This window comes from Trachurus trachurus, assembly GCF_905171665.1.
Source record: "Trachurus trachurus genome assembly, chromosome: 7".
Taxonomy (NCBI): Eukaryota; Metazoa; Chordata; class Actinopteri; order Carangiformes; family Carangidae; genus Trachurus; species Trachurus trachurus.
The window spans coordinates 27,172,048-27,189,382 of record NC_139901.1 but is presented as its reverse complement, the minus strand read 5'-3'; the positions used below and the strand labels follow the sequence as shown (position 1 = coordinate 27,189,382).

The 17,335-nt window shown below is 43.1% G+C and overlaps 1 protein-coding gene across 9 annotated transcripts in view; it reads left to right on the top strand.

Annotated features, from left to right (window-relative positions):
* Positions 1-797: 797 nt before the first annotated feature.
* Positions 798-17,335, top strand: part of tmcc1a (transmembrane and coiled-coil domain family 1a) — a 47,130-nt gene continuing 30,592 nt past the window's right edge. Inside the window, exons 1-4 of one of the 9 annotated variants that reach the window (XM_083974823.1) lie at positions 798-893; positions 1,950-2,031; positions 13,857-13,902; positions 15,751-16,037. In XM_083974823.1, the coding sequence (XP_083830949.1) occupies positions 15,783-16,037 (255 nt within the window). In that variant the 5' untranslated portion in view covers positions 798-893; positions 1,950-2,031; positions 13,857-13,902; positions 15,751-15,782. Of the gene's footprint in view, positions 894-1,949; positions 2,032-5,679; positions 5,817-13,856; positions 13,907-15,120; positions 16,038-17,335 lie in introns of those variants that run through there. The other 8 variants (XM_083974824.1, XM_083974816.1, XM_083974821.1 and 5 more) reach the window with 8 other exon arrangements.

The following is a 17,335-nucleotide window of genomic DNA, read 5'->3' as shown; positions in this document are numbered from 1 at the left end:
TGCTTGGCATTGCCATTTTCACAAAATAATCAATGAATTACCATTTGTGAAAGATATCTCTTATCTCAATGTGCAGACATCAGAAAAAAACGATCTCATCTTGTTTATATCATTTTTATGTCAACATTAATTTCTTACCGCATTTTTTATGAAAACTCTTCTCATCTTTTAAAAAAATAGAGACAATGTAACATTTTGAAGGACAAAAACAGCACAAATGTGTTTGGTAAGCACACAGTTAACGAGACAGAGGTGAAGATGTCTTTTTTTTTTTTTTTTTAAACACGCGAGTGAGACATCTTACCTTTACTATACAATATTTGGTTAACTTCCCCATAAATGTACATTAATTTCTTACCGCATTTTTTATGAAAACTCTTCTCATCTTTTAAAAAAATAGAGACAATGTAACATTTTGAAGGACAAAAACAGCACAAATGTGTTTGGTAAGCACACAGTTAACGAGACCAAGGTGAAGATGTCTTTTTAAAAAAAAAAAAAAAAACACGCGAGTGAGACATCTTACCTTTACTATACAATATTTGGTTAACTTCCCCATAGATTTACTATATACGTAAATGTACATTAATTTCTTACCGCATTTTTTATGAAAACTCTTTGCAGAATCTTTAAAACATTTTGAAGGACAAAAACAGCACAAATGTGTTTTAGTTAACGAGAGAATTATGTCTTTTTTTTTTTTTTTAAAGACGCGAGTGAGACATCTTACCTTTACTAGACAATCTTTGGTTAACTTCCCGCTATGTTGCGTCATGACGTCAGACTCGGGAGGGCGGGCGCACCGTCCGTTGGGCGGCGTACGGCAGCAGTCGGAGGTGGGGTGCCGCTCGCCAAACGTCTGTGTCAGCTCCAACAGTTTGCTCACCCGCCGTGTAAGTGTAAAGAAAAAAAGAAAAAAATACATTTTTTTTAGTTTAGTTTTTCGGGTTGTTTTTACCGTCCGTTTTATGCGTGTAGGAGATGTGTGGCGCGTCCGCGTGCTGCTGCGAGAAGCTGTTACAGCGTCGGTGTAGATATTTCATCGTATTTATTAGCGGCACAGTCCGATGACACATTAACGGGACTGTCAACCTGAGTCCGTTAACACACACACAACTGCTGCTGCTGCTGCTCACTGACAACACTGACAGGCATTGAACTTAACAATTCTACATCTTTTAAATCTTGTTACAACTCGCTTCTTGTAATTTCAACAACAGCTTTCTCAGGCTCGTTTGTTATCACTTTCTGTGCAGCGTAAAGTACCGTCAGGCACCCTGTGTGTTTGTTTCTCAACGGGGACATTTCTGGACCTATCTTTCTTTCGTAATGGTCGCTTTATTTCATCTCCTGTGGTGACATAGTATTCATGTGGTGAGGTAGCCTACTTCATTGACGAAATGACCACAGTGTTATTTAACATTAGTCAGATTGGTCTCTTTAGTTGTAAACTATACTATTAAATAGAAGGAAATAGGAATTAGCCTTTTATTTGTATTGTTATTATTATTTTTTACAGTTAATTTTTGTTTTTGTTCACAGTGATGATATTATTGATGGACCTCCGTGGCCTATAATATTAGCCATGGCCTTGCCAGTCTTTTTGCAAGCTGCAGAAGTTTTAATAAACCCTCAGCAGGGTTTATTTTAGTCTCAGCGGGCTCAACCGGCTAATGCAATCTTATGGGTTAAAGACATTTCATGGCCTGGAATGGGATGGCTGTCCACAGCCTCATTACATCTGATGCCTAGTATTCTTCACAGAGGAGCTTCTTCTTTTTTTTCTTTTTTTCCCCTGCAGCCTATTATTATCAGTGTCTGGGAGACAGACAGAGACATACACACTCTCACACAGCAGGCAGGGTGATGCAGAGAGTATGTGTGCCAAGGAAGCATTTAAGAGATTACAGTTTCCATCTCACTTTTTTCTTTTTTCTCTTTTGTTGAAGACCTGTGGGCCTGACGTAGCAGGTTGTCATCTCCCCTGCGATGAAGGAAAAGCTGCTCCACCATCATGATTATGGACTGAAGGTTTGTTTTCATCTTCTTACTCTCACATCTCTGACCATTTTTTAATATATAACCTGGTTGGTTTGATACTGCTTAGCGCATACAGTAGACACACATGTAAGGGTCCGGTATGACATGATCTACCCCACTATCTGTTCAGCATACTCTGCTAAGTGGCTGAGAGCTTGGCTGCCCCTCCAGGGCACTGCTAACACAGCCATTCATGTCTCACTCCGATGGTCAGACCACCACGATGACGCTACCCTCCTCCTCCTCCTCCTCCTCCTCCTCCTCCTCCTCCTCCTCCTCCTCCTGTTCCCACTGCACTCACGTTGTGCTTTCTCTTTCGGGAGCTGAGCTAAGAATTGAGAGTCTTTGTATGAGTGTGATGTGTTTGTGTGTGTGTATATATACATGTGTTTAAGTGTGCATGATGTTTACCGTCTAGGTGGTTTGTAAGAAAAAGTCGATTTCTCACCTGCTTTGTCCTCAGCTTCATGTAACACTTGAGCCTGAGATGTGGTGAAGATGTGCTTATCATAGATCAGATGACAAGAATAACAAAGCTTTGCTGTATATATTCGCCTGACTGTCACAGGTGCTGCTGATAAATGGGCTGTGTGAACAGGAAGCCTCATTCTTCTCACTAGAAATCTGCTGACACTGGATTAAAAAAGATGAAAACAGGAAGTGGATTCAAGTAAAGGTTATACATATAATGGTTTTATTGTTTACTACGTTGGTAGAGACGTGTAAAGTCTTGTTTTATAGGGAAGCAAGACAGATTGTTGGACGTTAATATGGTTTTTAGACATTAATACAGCCGTGTTTCACTGGTGTATGATGTCATGTTTCTTGCAATCTTTTGATTGACATAAAATGTAACAGGGTATCTAATGGGCTATGCAGAATTCATAGTTTGGTCTTACTGATGGAAGTGAAACATCAATCAACTAACCAAATAAAACAGTTCAAAACTATATTTTAGGGTACTGTAGAGTTCATTTAAATAAGTAACACTTCCTCTGGGAGCATGACTGTGCTGTCTCCGCCAGACTTTGTGCCATGCAAAGGCTTCAGCGACCTGCGACACACAATAGGACAAGTGGTATAGAGATGATCAGTGAGTCGATACTTTACTTGGTGTTTTAAAATATTTGTCACATTTGATAATGAGGTGACTTTTTTTCCCCCACTTTTATCTTTTAAGTGCATAATGCTTGGTTGTTCCCCTCTGCTTCAGAGGGTTTGTTGCACCCACAATGCCCCATATCCTGGGTTGCCTGGGCTCAATGCTTGGCACCAGCATCCCCCTGGCTTGGTCGTGCATTCCAACCAACATAATTGGTCGTGTTTGCAAATGGGAAGCCAGTGAGGGATTGTGTCTCTGTTCCAGCACTCAGTCTGGTTTTTGAGGGAACCTGAATACTCTCTCCACTGTAGCTCTAGGGGTGTTGATTAAGATGAAGATAAGGTTATATAGTTAATCATTTTTACTTCAGCTCAGTTAAAGGGATAGTTCAACATTTTGGCAATTTGGCCCATTTCCCCATCCCTATAGAGTTGTTTTCGAGGTAAATTCATGCAAAATTGCTGATGCGCGTTCCTGTCGGGGGCAGTTTTTCGGCAAGCAGTCTCTGCATTTGCCCCGAAAACAACTCTGTCTCTTAACGTTACGTTATTGTGAATGTGCAGGTCACAACTTGTCCACAAGAGCGTTTTGGAGTTGTTGGATTGTGTATTCGATGAGGGAAACCAAGAAATCCCATTAGCCTCCGTAGCGTAGTTCTGAGCAGCTCACGGCTCTGCTCCGCCGTTCTAAAAATAGCTTGCACCAACAAATAAAGGTAACAAACCTACTCCTAAGGCTATAGGGATTATGACAATGGGCCAATTTGCCAAAATGTTGAACTATCCCTTTAAGTCAAATCAATCTCAGCATCACTCAGATTTGGCTCTGTTCCCTTGACCAAAGATCCAACCATGGCTGAAGAGGAAGTGTTGTGTGTCAGAGAGGAAACACAGTTTTTCCTTTCACTCTCTCTCACCCTTTGTGTCACACTCTCTGTCACCTTCCTCTTCCAGCTGGGCTGTAAAAAAAAAAAAAAAAAAAAGCCGATAAGGTTGCAGAAGTGTCACAGTGCTGCTTAATCATGCCTCATCACTGCTGCAATCAGCAGCATCAACAACTCACGCACCGACAGCAAAAAGTTTGTCTGTGCCATCCTTGCTATTAATGTTCGAGCTGACAGACTGGATTTCTTCTACTTCAGTAGGACTCACTCCCACTCTCACTCCAGAGTGAAGGTGAAATTCCTTTATAAAGGCTGCTGTTTCTAGTGGCAACGAACTGCCTTCTTCCCTCTGATCCTTTCCCGTTTGAAGACCCAGGCAGAAAAGAGGCAGGGGTCACACAGCGTCAAGTTTTCACTTTAAAACATAGCTGAGCTCCGTATTTAGGAAAATCAGTCAATATCTTCCAAAGTTAGTCAACAGCTATCTTAGTAGGTTGCATTTAGGGGCACATCTATCACAAGTCTCAGTGCTGTCAGATGAACATATAGACGCTGCAGCAGGACATGCTAAGAGAGACAGACAGTTGAGATGAAATGCGTGTGCATAATCTTTTCTAATTACAATGCATTGTTCTATTTATCTTTATCTCACCACTTAAAGTAAAGTAAAGTAAAGTAAAGTATGCCTTTATTCATCCCACGACAGGGAAATTCGCAAGTTACAGCAGCAGTACATACAAACACACTCACACATGCCATGCACACTGTGGTGGACTGGTAAAAAAATATATAAATATAGACATTTATAAATATAGGGCAACCACTTTTTACTTTTTATGACTCACTAATCTTCACATTTAGCCTATTATCAGATATCAGATCTCTCTATTAGGCCGTGTAATAATAAACTGATAAAACAGTCTGTGTATTAGTGTATTAGAGTATCATCAATGTGAGTGAATACAACATGTAAGCAAACAGGAATAAAACAAGAGTCCCGACTTGACGTTCTGCTTTTTCGGTGCTTGTGTACAGCTCAGTTGTGTAAAACAGGCATTTAATAAATTTCCTGTCACACCTTTGAAGCCACAGCTGTAACATGAGTTGAGCATTCATTTTTTGCTTTGACCTGTGACAAGCTAGATAAAGCCAGCAATATTACGTGTCTTACAAGTCCTGATCCGCTTAATATCCATTTTATTTCTCAACTCAAATACATTTTTACACAGAACCAGGCCTGTAGATCCTTTAGAATAGGTATTTTAATTACTAAGAACAAAGGGAATGATTACAGCAAGCAATACACTTTACATAAACCTTTATATAGATGTGTGTAAATAGCGAGTAAGGAGTAGTGAATGAATGATTCTGATACAGTTTCAGTGTTAATATGTGCACCTGACTTTTGTCTGAAGACAAACTGAAAAATTATAAAACTATTCTTCGTTTTTGCTAATGCTACATAGTCGCCTAGAGTCACCTAGAGCTCCAGACATCGCTGTGTCTACAAGCCGAGGGGTTAGAAGACGCTGTGTGGATCGTGCTACTTGTTCCTCCTCTCATGTTGGACTGAGGGCAGACTGGATGCTCCAGTGACTCCCCATCGCAAAGTGATATCATGAGATGGAGTGAGCTGGGGTCAGCTTGTTAGGATACTGACTTCAGTGGGAGAAAAGTAGTGACACTAAGAGCAGAAAAACGTTTGACATCGCTTTCTACTGCTGGAAACAGCTCTGGGCGAGAAAACAAAAGAAAGTTTGTTGCTGAACTTGCAATGTTTCTTCTAGACTGGTGAGTAAGCTGTTAATGTTTATGTTGGATAGGTAGCAGTTACAAAAACTTGTAAATAGCACCTTTAAATGATTTCCATGAACACAGTAGGATTGAATTTACTTGAGTTTTACTTGAATTCATACCATGCACCAGTTGTTCAGACCAATATTATATGATATACGCATTTTCCTCAGCTTTGAACATCTTTCAATTTGTTTGCACCTTCTTATCTTAAAATGCTGGACTTGGGAAGAGTAGAAGTTGTGGTTTTGGGGGCCAGGATGAGTTTAATTTTTAACTTAAATCTGCAGATCTGCTGGCTTGATGTTGTTGACCCGCAGCGTACGTGCTGAGCCCGATATCACGTTCACAGTAAACACTTCGAAGACCAGAGCTTGGATGTGCTGAGCCCCACTAACCCCTCGAGTGAATTTGAGAGGTGTCTGATTACCTGAACCCAGAGATCCGACTGAGGAGTTATTTAAATAGGTGACAATACGGATGATTTATGTCTCGACTGGCGTAAAAGATGTTCCCACCTGCTGGCACCGCAAACGGCCAGATGGCCCCGTGGCCTTATAACCTGGCAGGTTTCTCTCTCTGTAGTTGCACAAAGAGAGAGTGCGTTGACCCCGACGTGCATTCCTCGTCCCATCCCTTATGGCCGTGCGCCTTTAACACAATCTCTGGTATGAGATTTCAGCTGGTGTGTAGGTGGTTTCCAGCCTGTTGACAGTCGATGATTCTCTGCCAGAGCCGGTGGAATATGAGCTACGTTGGCCAAGTTGAAAACCCTGGCCACTGTTAAACACCTATCAGGTTAGTAAGTAAAGGCCACTTTGCAGGACTTGAGATCTTTACTAATTCCTAACCTCTTGTCCACTTAAAATCCCCCCTTTGAGATAATATTGTACTTTGTAAACAGCGAGAGAATCAGATCCTCAACACGCTGCTGTGCTATTGGCTGGATCCATTATGTCTGCACCGAGCATCTGCACTGTACTGTAGCTGTAGTCAACACGGACCAGTGTCGGTTCCATGCACATGGTGAATTATTCATGAGGACACTTGCTGTGGTGTTGAGCATAGGTGCAGAGAGGTCCCTTAAACGCGACCTTCCCCCCCGAGTAAACGTACAGACTCCTTCAGCATTAAGTTTCATCGCTCACAGCCGGTCTTAAATTATGTTTCACATGACTGCCCCTGCTGTCTAGATTTATTCACCGTCCAGCTCCCTGCACACAACTTACACACAGAGATGCATGTGATATTTACAGCCTTGTACAAGCGCTCTGCTGCCACTGTTCCTCTCTCTGTGTTTTTGCAGCTTCCCACTTCACAGACTCTGTTAGGCTGTTTTTAGGTGACTCAGACTCAGCTTCACACTCGATATACCACCTACTGTTCCTATTGTCTCAGCGTGTTTGTGGAATAAATGTGTTTATATGCATTTTATTTCTTTATTTCTTTTTGTGATCAACATTTGTATTGTTTTGTTCAGCAATATATAGTGAGAGGAGGTAGAGAGGAGGGTGGTTACAGATGGTCCTCTGTTGCCTAAGAGATACAGTTAAAGAAGAAATATTAGGTAAGACAGACTTGCATATTCGTACTTGTGGGTTTCACCTGCACAGTCATATATTGCATCACAAAGTGTTAAAGGGATAGTTCACCCAAAATTGAAATTTCACTTATTATCTACTCACCCTCATGTCGACTAAGGGTTGGGAGAAGTTTCAGAGTTATCCGTGGCTTCTCTGAGTTACAGGGGGTCTCGGCGTAGCAGTGCATGTCCATATAACGGTTGCAAATGGATACCAACTGTCTTCGTAACAAAAAGACACACCAAAAAACATCCAAATACCTCCATGCTGCTCGTATGTAATGTCCGTCTTGTATTGAAGCCCCGAAATGCGAAATTGTCCCGAAAAAAATTAAATAAGTCTATATTTCAAGCTTGTTTTGTAGCGGAAGCTTCTCAAAGCTCCTCTTCCCGGTTCGTCAAATTTGGACGAACTGGGAAGAGGAGTTGGTATCCATTTGCAACCGTCATATGGACATGCACTGCTACGCCGAGACCCCCTGTAACTCAGAGAAGCCACGGATAACTCTGAAACTTCTCCCAGCCCTTAGTCGACATGAGGGTGAGTAGATAATGAGTGCAGGGTTCGACAATAACGGTTGCCCGATTGCCCGGGGCAAGTAAAAATTACCGGCGGGCAGGTAGAACCTGCGCGGACTTGCCCGGTCGGGCAAGCACCGACTCAGATTTTATTATTTTTTATTTTCGGACTTTTTATGCATTTATTTTGAAAGGACAGCTGGAGAGAGACGGGGGGAGAGGGGGGGTTGACGCGGAGCAAAGGCACTGTCAGGTGGGATCGAACTGGGTCGCTGCAGCGGGTGCTCTACCAGGTGAGATAGGTACGTCGCTCGCGGCTCGCCGTAATCGGCGATTTCACCGAGCATTTCACTGACGGTGAGCGGCCTGACGCTGCTTCATTAACGCCGCCGCTGTTTCAGACTCGGGGCAGACGCACCGTTTAGTTACCATACCGACGAGCTAACGTGCCCTTTTTAGGTTATAATCCTGTTGTCAATAAACACACGTGGAGACGGCGCTACAACCAGGGGTGTGAAACATGCGGCCCGCGGGCCAAAACCGGCCCAACAGTGGGTCCAATCCGGCCCTCAGCAAGTGTGAAAATTTTAAATTGCACATATTTTTATCAAGAAATTTCAGGTGGTTCATAATATGTTTTGTAAAAGGATAGTTCATTAACTGTAAACATCTTAATAATGTACTAAAACAGAGGAAAAATAGAAATTTTAAAGTATAGGCTATCATGATATTGTTTTACTGGTTAGGCCTACTTGAGATCAAATTGTGCTGTTTGTTACCCCTGAACTAAATTGAGTTTGACACACATGATTGGCTGTTTGCCTGTCACTGTTGTTTCAATGTCCCACATCCTTGAGTTTTACAGGGGCAACTCAATAAACTAGAGTAACATGGAAAAGTCTAGGCTATTTCCAGTAGTTCAAGTCAAATGGCCCCAACCAAGTATTGAGAGCATATAGATGGACATGAACATTTTCATATTCAAAATTATTTTTTAAATTGGTCTTTTCTAATATATATATATATATTTTTAGATACTGCATTAATACTGAAGCTAAATTGTCCACTGCAGCATGTGAATGCAATGAAAAGAATAAAATCTGATTGGAGGAGCCAGCTATCTGTTAAAATGTTGTCCAGGTTAATGTTTTAGCCATTAAAAGGCCCTTCAGTTCAAGATTTCAACTGTGATCGGGCATTAAACAGGTGGCTCACCTGTTCAGATAGGGCATGGAGGGTGTAACTGCTACTGGTCAAATAATGTGAAATAGCAGTTCATTTTACATGTCTGCAATGATTGCCATTTAAATGCAATTATAGATAATAATAAATACTGCTTTCTGAAGAAAGAAGTGTTGTGTAGTGTTGTGTATAGTCAACAGGAAGGATTTTAGTAAGATATAAGTCATGAGCGAAAGTATGCACCACACAACCAGAAAAAAAAACCTAGGCAGGGCAAGTAAGAATTTAGATGGGGCAAGTAGATTTGAAAAGTACTTGCCCGACAGGGCAAGTACGAAAAAACCTTAACGTCGGACCCTGGAGTGAAATTTCAATTTTGGGTGAACTATCCCTTTAAATGGTTTGGAAAGCATGTAGACAAGTGCAAAGCAAACATTCTTTCTTTCTTTAACTTTTGTAAACAAGCAAGCGCACACATGTGTTTCCTTAATATCTGTACGTTGATCAGTAAATAACTGTGCGTTTTCTGGTTTGTCCTGTTCTTGGAAAGCTGAGCGCGACTTTGGCAGTGCGGCCTCCCTTCGGGGTTTCATCTTGCACAATAGGGCATTTAGCCCGCCTGTGTCAGGGAACAACCTGCCATTCACCTTCTCATTCAGACACAATCTCTGCTGAGCGTCCGGCTGAACCCGACACGGCCCGGGCAGAACGCGCCGTGGACCGTTTGATGCCTTTGATGCAGCCCGGTCTCTTTCACTACCTCTGTAGCCCTCTGTCTCAACCTTCTGTCACTTACTCCCTCTCTCTGTCTGTCTGATACAAAGAGTAGTGTCTCTTATCACACTTTTTTCTCCTTTGCACTATGCTGAAGTCATCTCTTGCGCTGTCAGGACTGATACAACTGTCCTATTCTCTGCCTCCCAGCCCGACACACACACACACACACACACACACACACACACACACACATAGACACACACATAAATACAATAACGATTGTTCCTGTTTCCTGCCCATGCTGTCATTATGCAGCTGCTGAATGAGATATGGTCCATTTTCCATTGGTCAAAGTCAAGACAACACACACAAACACACACACTTACACATGTGCTCTTATGCACATTTCCGCAGAATATAATTCCCGTTATCTCTTTCTTTCTTTTTCTTTTTTTTCCTTTTCTCTCTGTCTGATTCAAAGACACACACATTCATGCACACACAGTCACACACAAACATCGCTGCCAGAACTCTCTGGCCTAATTCCCCTCTTATTGATGTGTGTCTGTCAGTGAAAGAGGCGCAGCACAAAGAGCAGCGATGGGCCTGTGTGTGGCTCAGTGGGAACAAAGAGCGGTCTATTCCACGCCAGCTCTCATACCCTTCTGGAAACACTGCATGGGCTTGTTTAAGCTATGGGCATTTTTTGAATTAACTGACTGTATGTTCAGCAATGAACAACATGGCTGCTTCAGTGTCAAAGAGCACAGGCCAGATTGACCTCCACTTGTGTTGGGCATGCCTGGTTTGCAACTTTTTTCTTTATTCTTTTTTAAAAGTCAGTAGTAGAATTGAGTAGAAAAGCCCAGAAGAAACTGGTGTCTGGCAATTGTGCATATATTTGGTTTGGATGTGCTGGAACTATTCACTGGTACTGCTATTTGCATGCAAAGACTATGACAGCGCAGTGCTGATAAATAATTTATCTTGCATTATGTTAAATTGCTGATTGTCTGCTTTATTGCTCAGTTGCTGGAGCTGTCACCTTCACATTTGTAGCTCCTGGGCTTAATCTCGTATTAAATAATTACATTTGACAGTCTTCCTTGTCCAATAATGATAATGGATGTGATTTTAGAACACTTTAATATATCATCAATATAACCTTTCTGCCTGATTGAATCTGCAGCTGCTTTATAGCCAAAGAGCTGAAGGGAACATTTAAAAGGGCGACGCTGTAATTTATTGTCAAACTCCAGCACTTGACAGACCTTGTTTATATAAAGCAGGGGAGTGAGGGGAATAAAGAAACATGATGATTGTTGTTTATCTTGGATCTATCCTGTGATTTCACACTTGCAGGTCGGTGTCAGCAAGATGACAAGTTGTGAATGTATGAGCTGTTGTTTTTGATTTTTTTTTTCTTGTTTTGTTTTTCCAGTCCACCAGTGCCAGAGCTCTGCTGAGCTTTCACTGTCTCTTTTAGCTCAGCTGGTCAAAGACAAAGACAGTAGGGCTGGATGATTGGCAGCTCAGCTGAAGGGAATGAGCAGCAGTGGTAGAGACAAGGGGACATAAGGTGCCCGTCCATGTGTATGTGTATGTGTATGTGTGTGTAGATACTTATATTAAGATCTGAGGAAAAATGCTGAGTCACTGACACTGCTGACCCCAGCTGTCACTGACACCTGTTAAACACTGAGAACCACACATAGTCTGTCACACATCTGTTTCTGTGGTGCACGGGGATTAAATACACTACAATACTATCATTATCGTGTTTTTGAGGTTTACCAGAGGTATTTTTAGACAAGCACTGAAGTATTACTTGGTTAAAATTTGCCTAAAGCCAACACTGTTGAACATTTCAGTGTTAGGTTAAAAAGGGACTTGAGATTTTTCCACTGCCACGTTATCTTTAAAACATTATGTGGTTATATCTTGTTAGCAATATTGTGTTAGATGTTTAAAACTATAACACAATCCAGATTTAGACTCCAGAGTTGTCAAATGATGTAGTTTCAGGTCAGAACAGAACAGTCCTTATTCAAAGACCCATCTGTTGTTTGTTCTATTGCGTCATCACGCTATCAAGGTGGAACGACAAGCCTTGCTTAAACTGACCAAAGATTCAGGAGCTCTCATGCGTACACAAGCATCTACACCAAGTCTGACAATAATGCTTTATCCTCTAAAGGCTCCTAAAAGAGGATTTAGTTTGAATATAAAACCATAGGCAATCAAGAAAACATCCAATCCAGCACCAGGATCAGCATGGGGGATGAAGGAGGGGATTTACAGACACACACAGGGAGGGATGGGCACCAGGGTCGGGACAGGGCTTGAGGCTCAACTTCAGCTTGAGGACAGGATAAACTTAGGTTTACCACCACTCACTCCAAAAAACACAGTCACTGTCATAATCAATCACTTAACTGTGACTCACAAACTCTGCATGCATATCAAGTGTGCATGAACTTGATTATGTTACTGTATGTGCATGCATGACTATTCATCCTTTGTGAGAAACTGTAGATTCCTACAAACAAAGATATTTTTTATTACCGGTAATTATTTCCACAAAGCAACACATACAAAAAGAAATAAAAACGTTATTATGAAGAAACAATGTGCGTTTGTCATGTCAGATATTGATTTTTGCACTCACTTTATTTTGTAATCATGATTTACTGAATCTCTACTGAAATTTGATTAAAATAACTGGAACTGTGAAAACACCCAGCTGCGGCTGTGTTATCATTAGTGCGAAAAGCACTGCTTAACGGTCGACAGCACTGTATCTTGATCGCTACAGGCAGCAGCAAGTTAACAGGTGACTATAGTGAACCTGTGAACACCTGCCCCCCCCCCCCCCCCCCCTTCTGTCTCTCCCTCTCTGGTAGGCGACAGTTGCATTAACTGATTGGCACCAGCATATTAACACGCAGTCTCTATATTAAGCATGTCAGTATCTGCTGGCTTGAATCTGCTTATTGAACTGAAAGGATTAGACAAGATCAGACTTAAGATCGGCTTGTGTAGAAAGTGAAAGCTTCTGTGCGCATGGGTGTGTGTGTGTGTGTGTGTCCTTTTCTTGGCACCGAACGTGTGGCCGCTGTGAAAAGTGATATGTTCCCTGCAAGTAGCTTCATGCTCTATTCTCTTATTCCTCTCTGTCTGAACCTATAGTGTCCAACTAAACAGCTGATGGTATTCGTAGTGATGTGAATTAATTCTGTTGCAGCCTCATTTGCATGGATTATACCCTTGCAGTTGTGAGAAGTGTTTGCATGTGAGCGCATCTGTCTGCCCAACTTTGTGTTCTTCTTCATGACCTGACACCGCAGCTGAAGGAATATAGTTTGAATATGTAACTGTCCCTCCCCAGGCTCTCGATGTTCCTGCCTCGTTTGTTTTCCTGCCCTCAATGGGAGCAGCTATTGATGCTGCAGGGAGGCTCGGGCTGCCTGCCTGCCTGCCTGCCTGCTGCCTGTCTGTCTGCCTGTCTGTCTGTCTGTGGGTCCGTCTCTGAGGTGATCGCTTCTCCACCAATAAGATTCCTGCTGGAGGAAGACGGCTTGTGTTTTATCAGGTGTCTCTGTCGGTTCTGTCAATGACTTAAATTCAGCCAGACAGTTTACGACAAGGCTGCAGGAGGCGATTGTGTGCACCGATCTGTTGTTTGCCACACTGCACTGTGTGTGTCGGTCCTAGTGCGGAAACCCTTGTCTCCTGATACTGCTGCACGATGAGGAAGGCTTGCTTTGGGGGATACTAAATGAGCTCCTGAAGGAACACGCGCATGCAAACACACATACACACACACACACACACACACAAACAAAGCGGTGAAGCGCACATGTTCTGTTCAATATTCCCAGCGTGTTCGCAGCAAACAGTGAAAATGTGTATTGATTGCAATCAGGAGGAGATGTGCGATGGTTTGAACAGGTTGAGATCAGCGAGGGAATTGAAGAGTGAAGTTCAACATCTTAAAAAATGACTCCTTGTTTTTCTTTTTGTCTCCCTCATCTCAGGTAATCCACCAGAGTGAGTGACTCTCGGCTGACAGTTGGGCTGATGGTAGGTGGGTTTTTCTTCTTTTGATCCAAGTCATTATTACTTTCCCTCTCTCACTCCTTTATTCTTTTCTGCATCGTTTTCCTCAGCCCCTTGTGTCTTTCTGGCTGCACCTTTCTCTAGGCTGTTGTGTATTTTCTTAAAGGGATAGTTGAACATTTTGGCAAATTGGCCTATTGCCGTAATCCCTATAGTTTTAGGAGTAGGTTTGTTACCTTTAATTGTCAGTGCAAGATAGAGCCGCGAGCTGCTCAGAGCTACACTACGGAGGCTAATGGGATTTCTTAGTTTCCCTCATCAAATACACAATCCAACGACTCCAAAACGCTCTCATGGACAAATTGTGACCTGCACATTCACCACGCTATGAGATAATAACGCATCGTTACGAGACAAAGTTGTTTTCGAGGTAAATTCATGCAAAACCGCTGATGCACGTTGCCTCCAGGGGCAGTTTTTCTGCAAGCAGTCTCTGCATTTGCCTCGAAAACAACTCTGTCTCGTAATGTTGCGTTATTATCTCATAGCGTGGTGAATGTGCAGGTCACAACTTGTCCACGACAGCGTTTTAGAGTTGTTGGATTGTGTATTTGATGAGTTTGATGAGAGAAACCAAGAAATCCCATGAGCCTCTGTAGCGTAGCTCTGAGCAGCTTGCGGCTCTGCTCCACCGTTCTGAAAACAGCTTGCACCGACAATTAAAGGTAACGAACGCACTCCTAAAACTATAGGGATTATGGCAATAGGCCAATTTGCCAAAATGTTGATCTATCCCTTTAACTGGCATGTACTGGCTTACTTTTAAATTCATTCTGCTTTATATTGTGATCTTCATAGTATGCTAGCTAACTTGGATCCAGCTTGTTTCCCTGTATTCCTTGTGTTTGCTCTTGAAACATTGGCCTGTTTGAATGTTGAATGATTCAGAGGACTGGCACGGCTGTCACCAAGGCAGCCTGTCCATCTGGTGATAGTGTATGTTATTCTTAAATTTCAATTGCAAAGTTACTTATCGGTCCTTCACGGCTGATTAGTGTTCTCCAGTCTAGAGATTATATAACTCTAGAGTAGTTTCTGTGCATTAACACTTCGTACCATTTGCATGAAATTTAAAAGATGCAAATGGTCAATAATAAAAGCAAAAATGAGTGACTGCATAATATCACTGGATTTGGCAACATTCAAGCCTCTCATAACCCATCTTCTCTCTCTCTGTACTAGACCAGCATGGCTACTTGTTCCTGAATGAAAAGATGCATGATCCCTCTTTGGATTCATCCCCCTGACCAGCACTGAGCCGATCGAACCCTCCATCAGACAGTCCCATCTCCACTTCCACAGTTCTCTGCTTGTACTCTACTGTAGCCCTTGTCCTCTGCATGTCTGACAGATAGTGAGAGAAGTGTTAGCAGTGCTGTTTGATAGGACAGTTCCTCCCCCTGCTATTCGTTAGTGGTCAGTGGGGCCACATGCACCGGGGGGATGACGGTCAAAGGGAGCCAGAGGGGGTGGGTCTCGGTCCTGGACTTGGAGCTAAGAGACAGGCCGAGGGGTCGCAAAGCTCAGGGCTGAAGAGGGCCTCGTCCCAGTCAGAGCACCCGTCTTTCAGTAAGATGAGCCAGAACGCCAGGGAGAGCATGGGGGTTCTTGGCCAGGGATTGAAACAGCTGTTCCAGCAGCGGCGTAAACGCCTCTCCTTCTCTGGCTCCACCATCACCTCCTCGTCTTCCTCCTCGTCTTCCTCTGTAGTGTCAGCAGGCGGCACCTCCTCCCTCGCCCCCGAGGATGCCCCCGGGTCCTGCTGTCCCGACTCTGACTGCCTCTCTGCTCCTGTGGTTCCTTCTTCTGCAGCAGCTGGCCAGGGCTCAGCGGCTGTGGGCACGATGAGGCGTGGGACCAGCCTGCAGAGCCGGCGCAGCAAGGGGTCGGGATCGGGGAGTGGAGACCGCGACCCCCTCCTGAGGGGCAGCCCCCAGGCCCCACGCCGCCGAAACACCACCGATCCACAGCAGCACGCCAGCCGCCCGCGCTCCTCCTCCACCACCGACACCACGCCCAGCAGCCCCGCCCCCGGATACACCGGCGGTGGCGATGTGGTGCTGTCATCAGGGTACCAGTCCACGGAGGAGACGGACAGGGTAAGTGACAGCAGCCGTGAATCATATCATCACCAGACAGGCTGATCGATGCGCCTCTTTTTTTCCCCCTTTACTGTTGTCAGGCTTTATTCGTCAGTGAACTGTCAATCAAACGCTGGGGTTCACCTTGGTGATGATGTAACAGTTCCTGCTATTTCAGCTGTGAGTGCAGGGAGTGGGCCTTTACTGCTGTCTGATGTCGTCCAGTACTGGGTGTTCATCAAGAGTTAAAGTGTCTCTCTCTCCAAACAATAGACAGGTGCTCATTTTAACACCGAAAACTCTACGAAAACAATAGTGGCAAAGTTCATGTTCGTTCAAGGCAAATATTTTTATTTATTAATTTAGGGATGCACACGATTAACTGTTTAACCGTTACCCGATAACGGTATATATAAAGAACTTTGACCGATTAATACTATCGGTTAATTTTTTTAAATTAGCTCCTTAAGTCATAAACTCATGGGGCGTGTCGACACGTGCAGACTTCCACCTGCCTTCAGTCATATTTTGCAGCAAAGAGTTACATAGGAGGACTGACAGTATGTGGTTTATGCAGCGCAGTCCCTGTGAAGGAAAGTCAGACAATAAATAGCCTACAGTACAGATGTGCATCACCTGTAACAACGGCACTGCAAAAAAGACAAAAAACAAAAGAGGACGGCGCTCTGCTCTCCAGCCGGTTCACCTGCAGCTCCACAGATGAGCTGACAATCAGCTGAGGCAGAGCACAATGGATGTTGCGCTGATCAGCTGTTGCAGCGCATACAGTATGTGTGTTCAATAATGGCAAGAAAAAAAAACATTGTCAATCGCTCCCAAGAGCATTTAAGCGTTTTTCTTAACAGTTAACGGTTAATAATCAGTTAACGAGCATTGGTTATCGGTCAGAAAAAAATAATCAAAATATGCATCCCTAATTCCATTCTGTTAGGAAACTAGGATGACTGATCATCTACAAAATCATGATAATTATTTTTACAGTACGTTAACCACAAAACAAAGACTACCCTGTATGACTTCCTCTTCGGAGTTGCTACAGGATGGTATTCGAAGGTATCTGAGAGATTTAAAAAATTGTGATGGGGGGGGGGGGTCTCTGCTTGGATAAACATTAATAGTATATTAACAGCGGGTTGCTCGCTTGTGGAAGGCTGTGTCTTGAACACAGAGATCAGTATTATCACTAAATTTCTGTGTTGTGTAATTATTATCATAGATCTGTGTTGTACTGGTTTCACTTCCTTTTACAATGTGATCTTTAAACATAACGTCATGATGACCACATCTATGTAGTA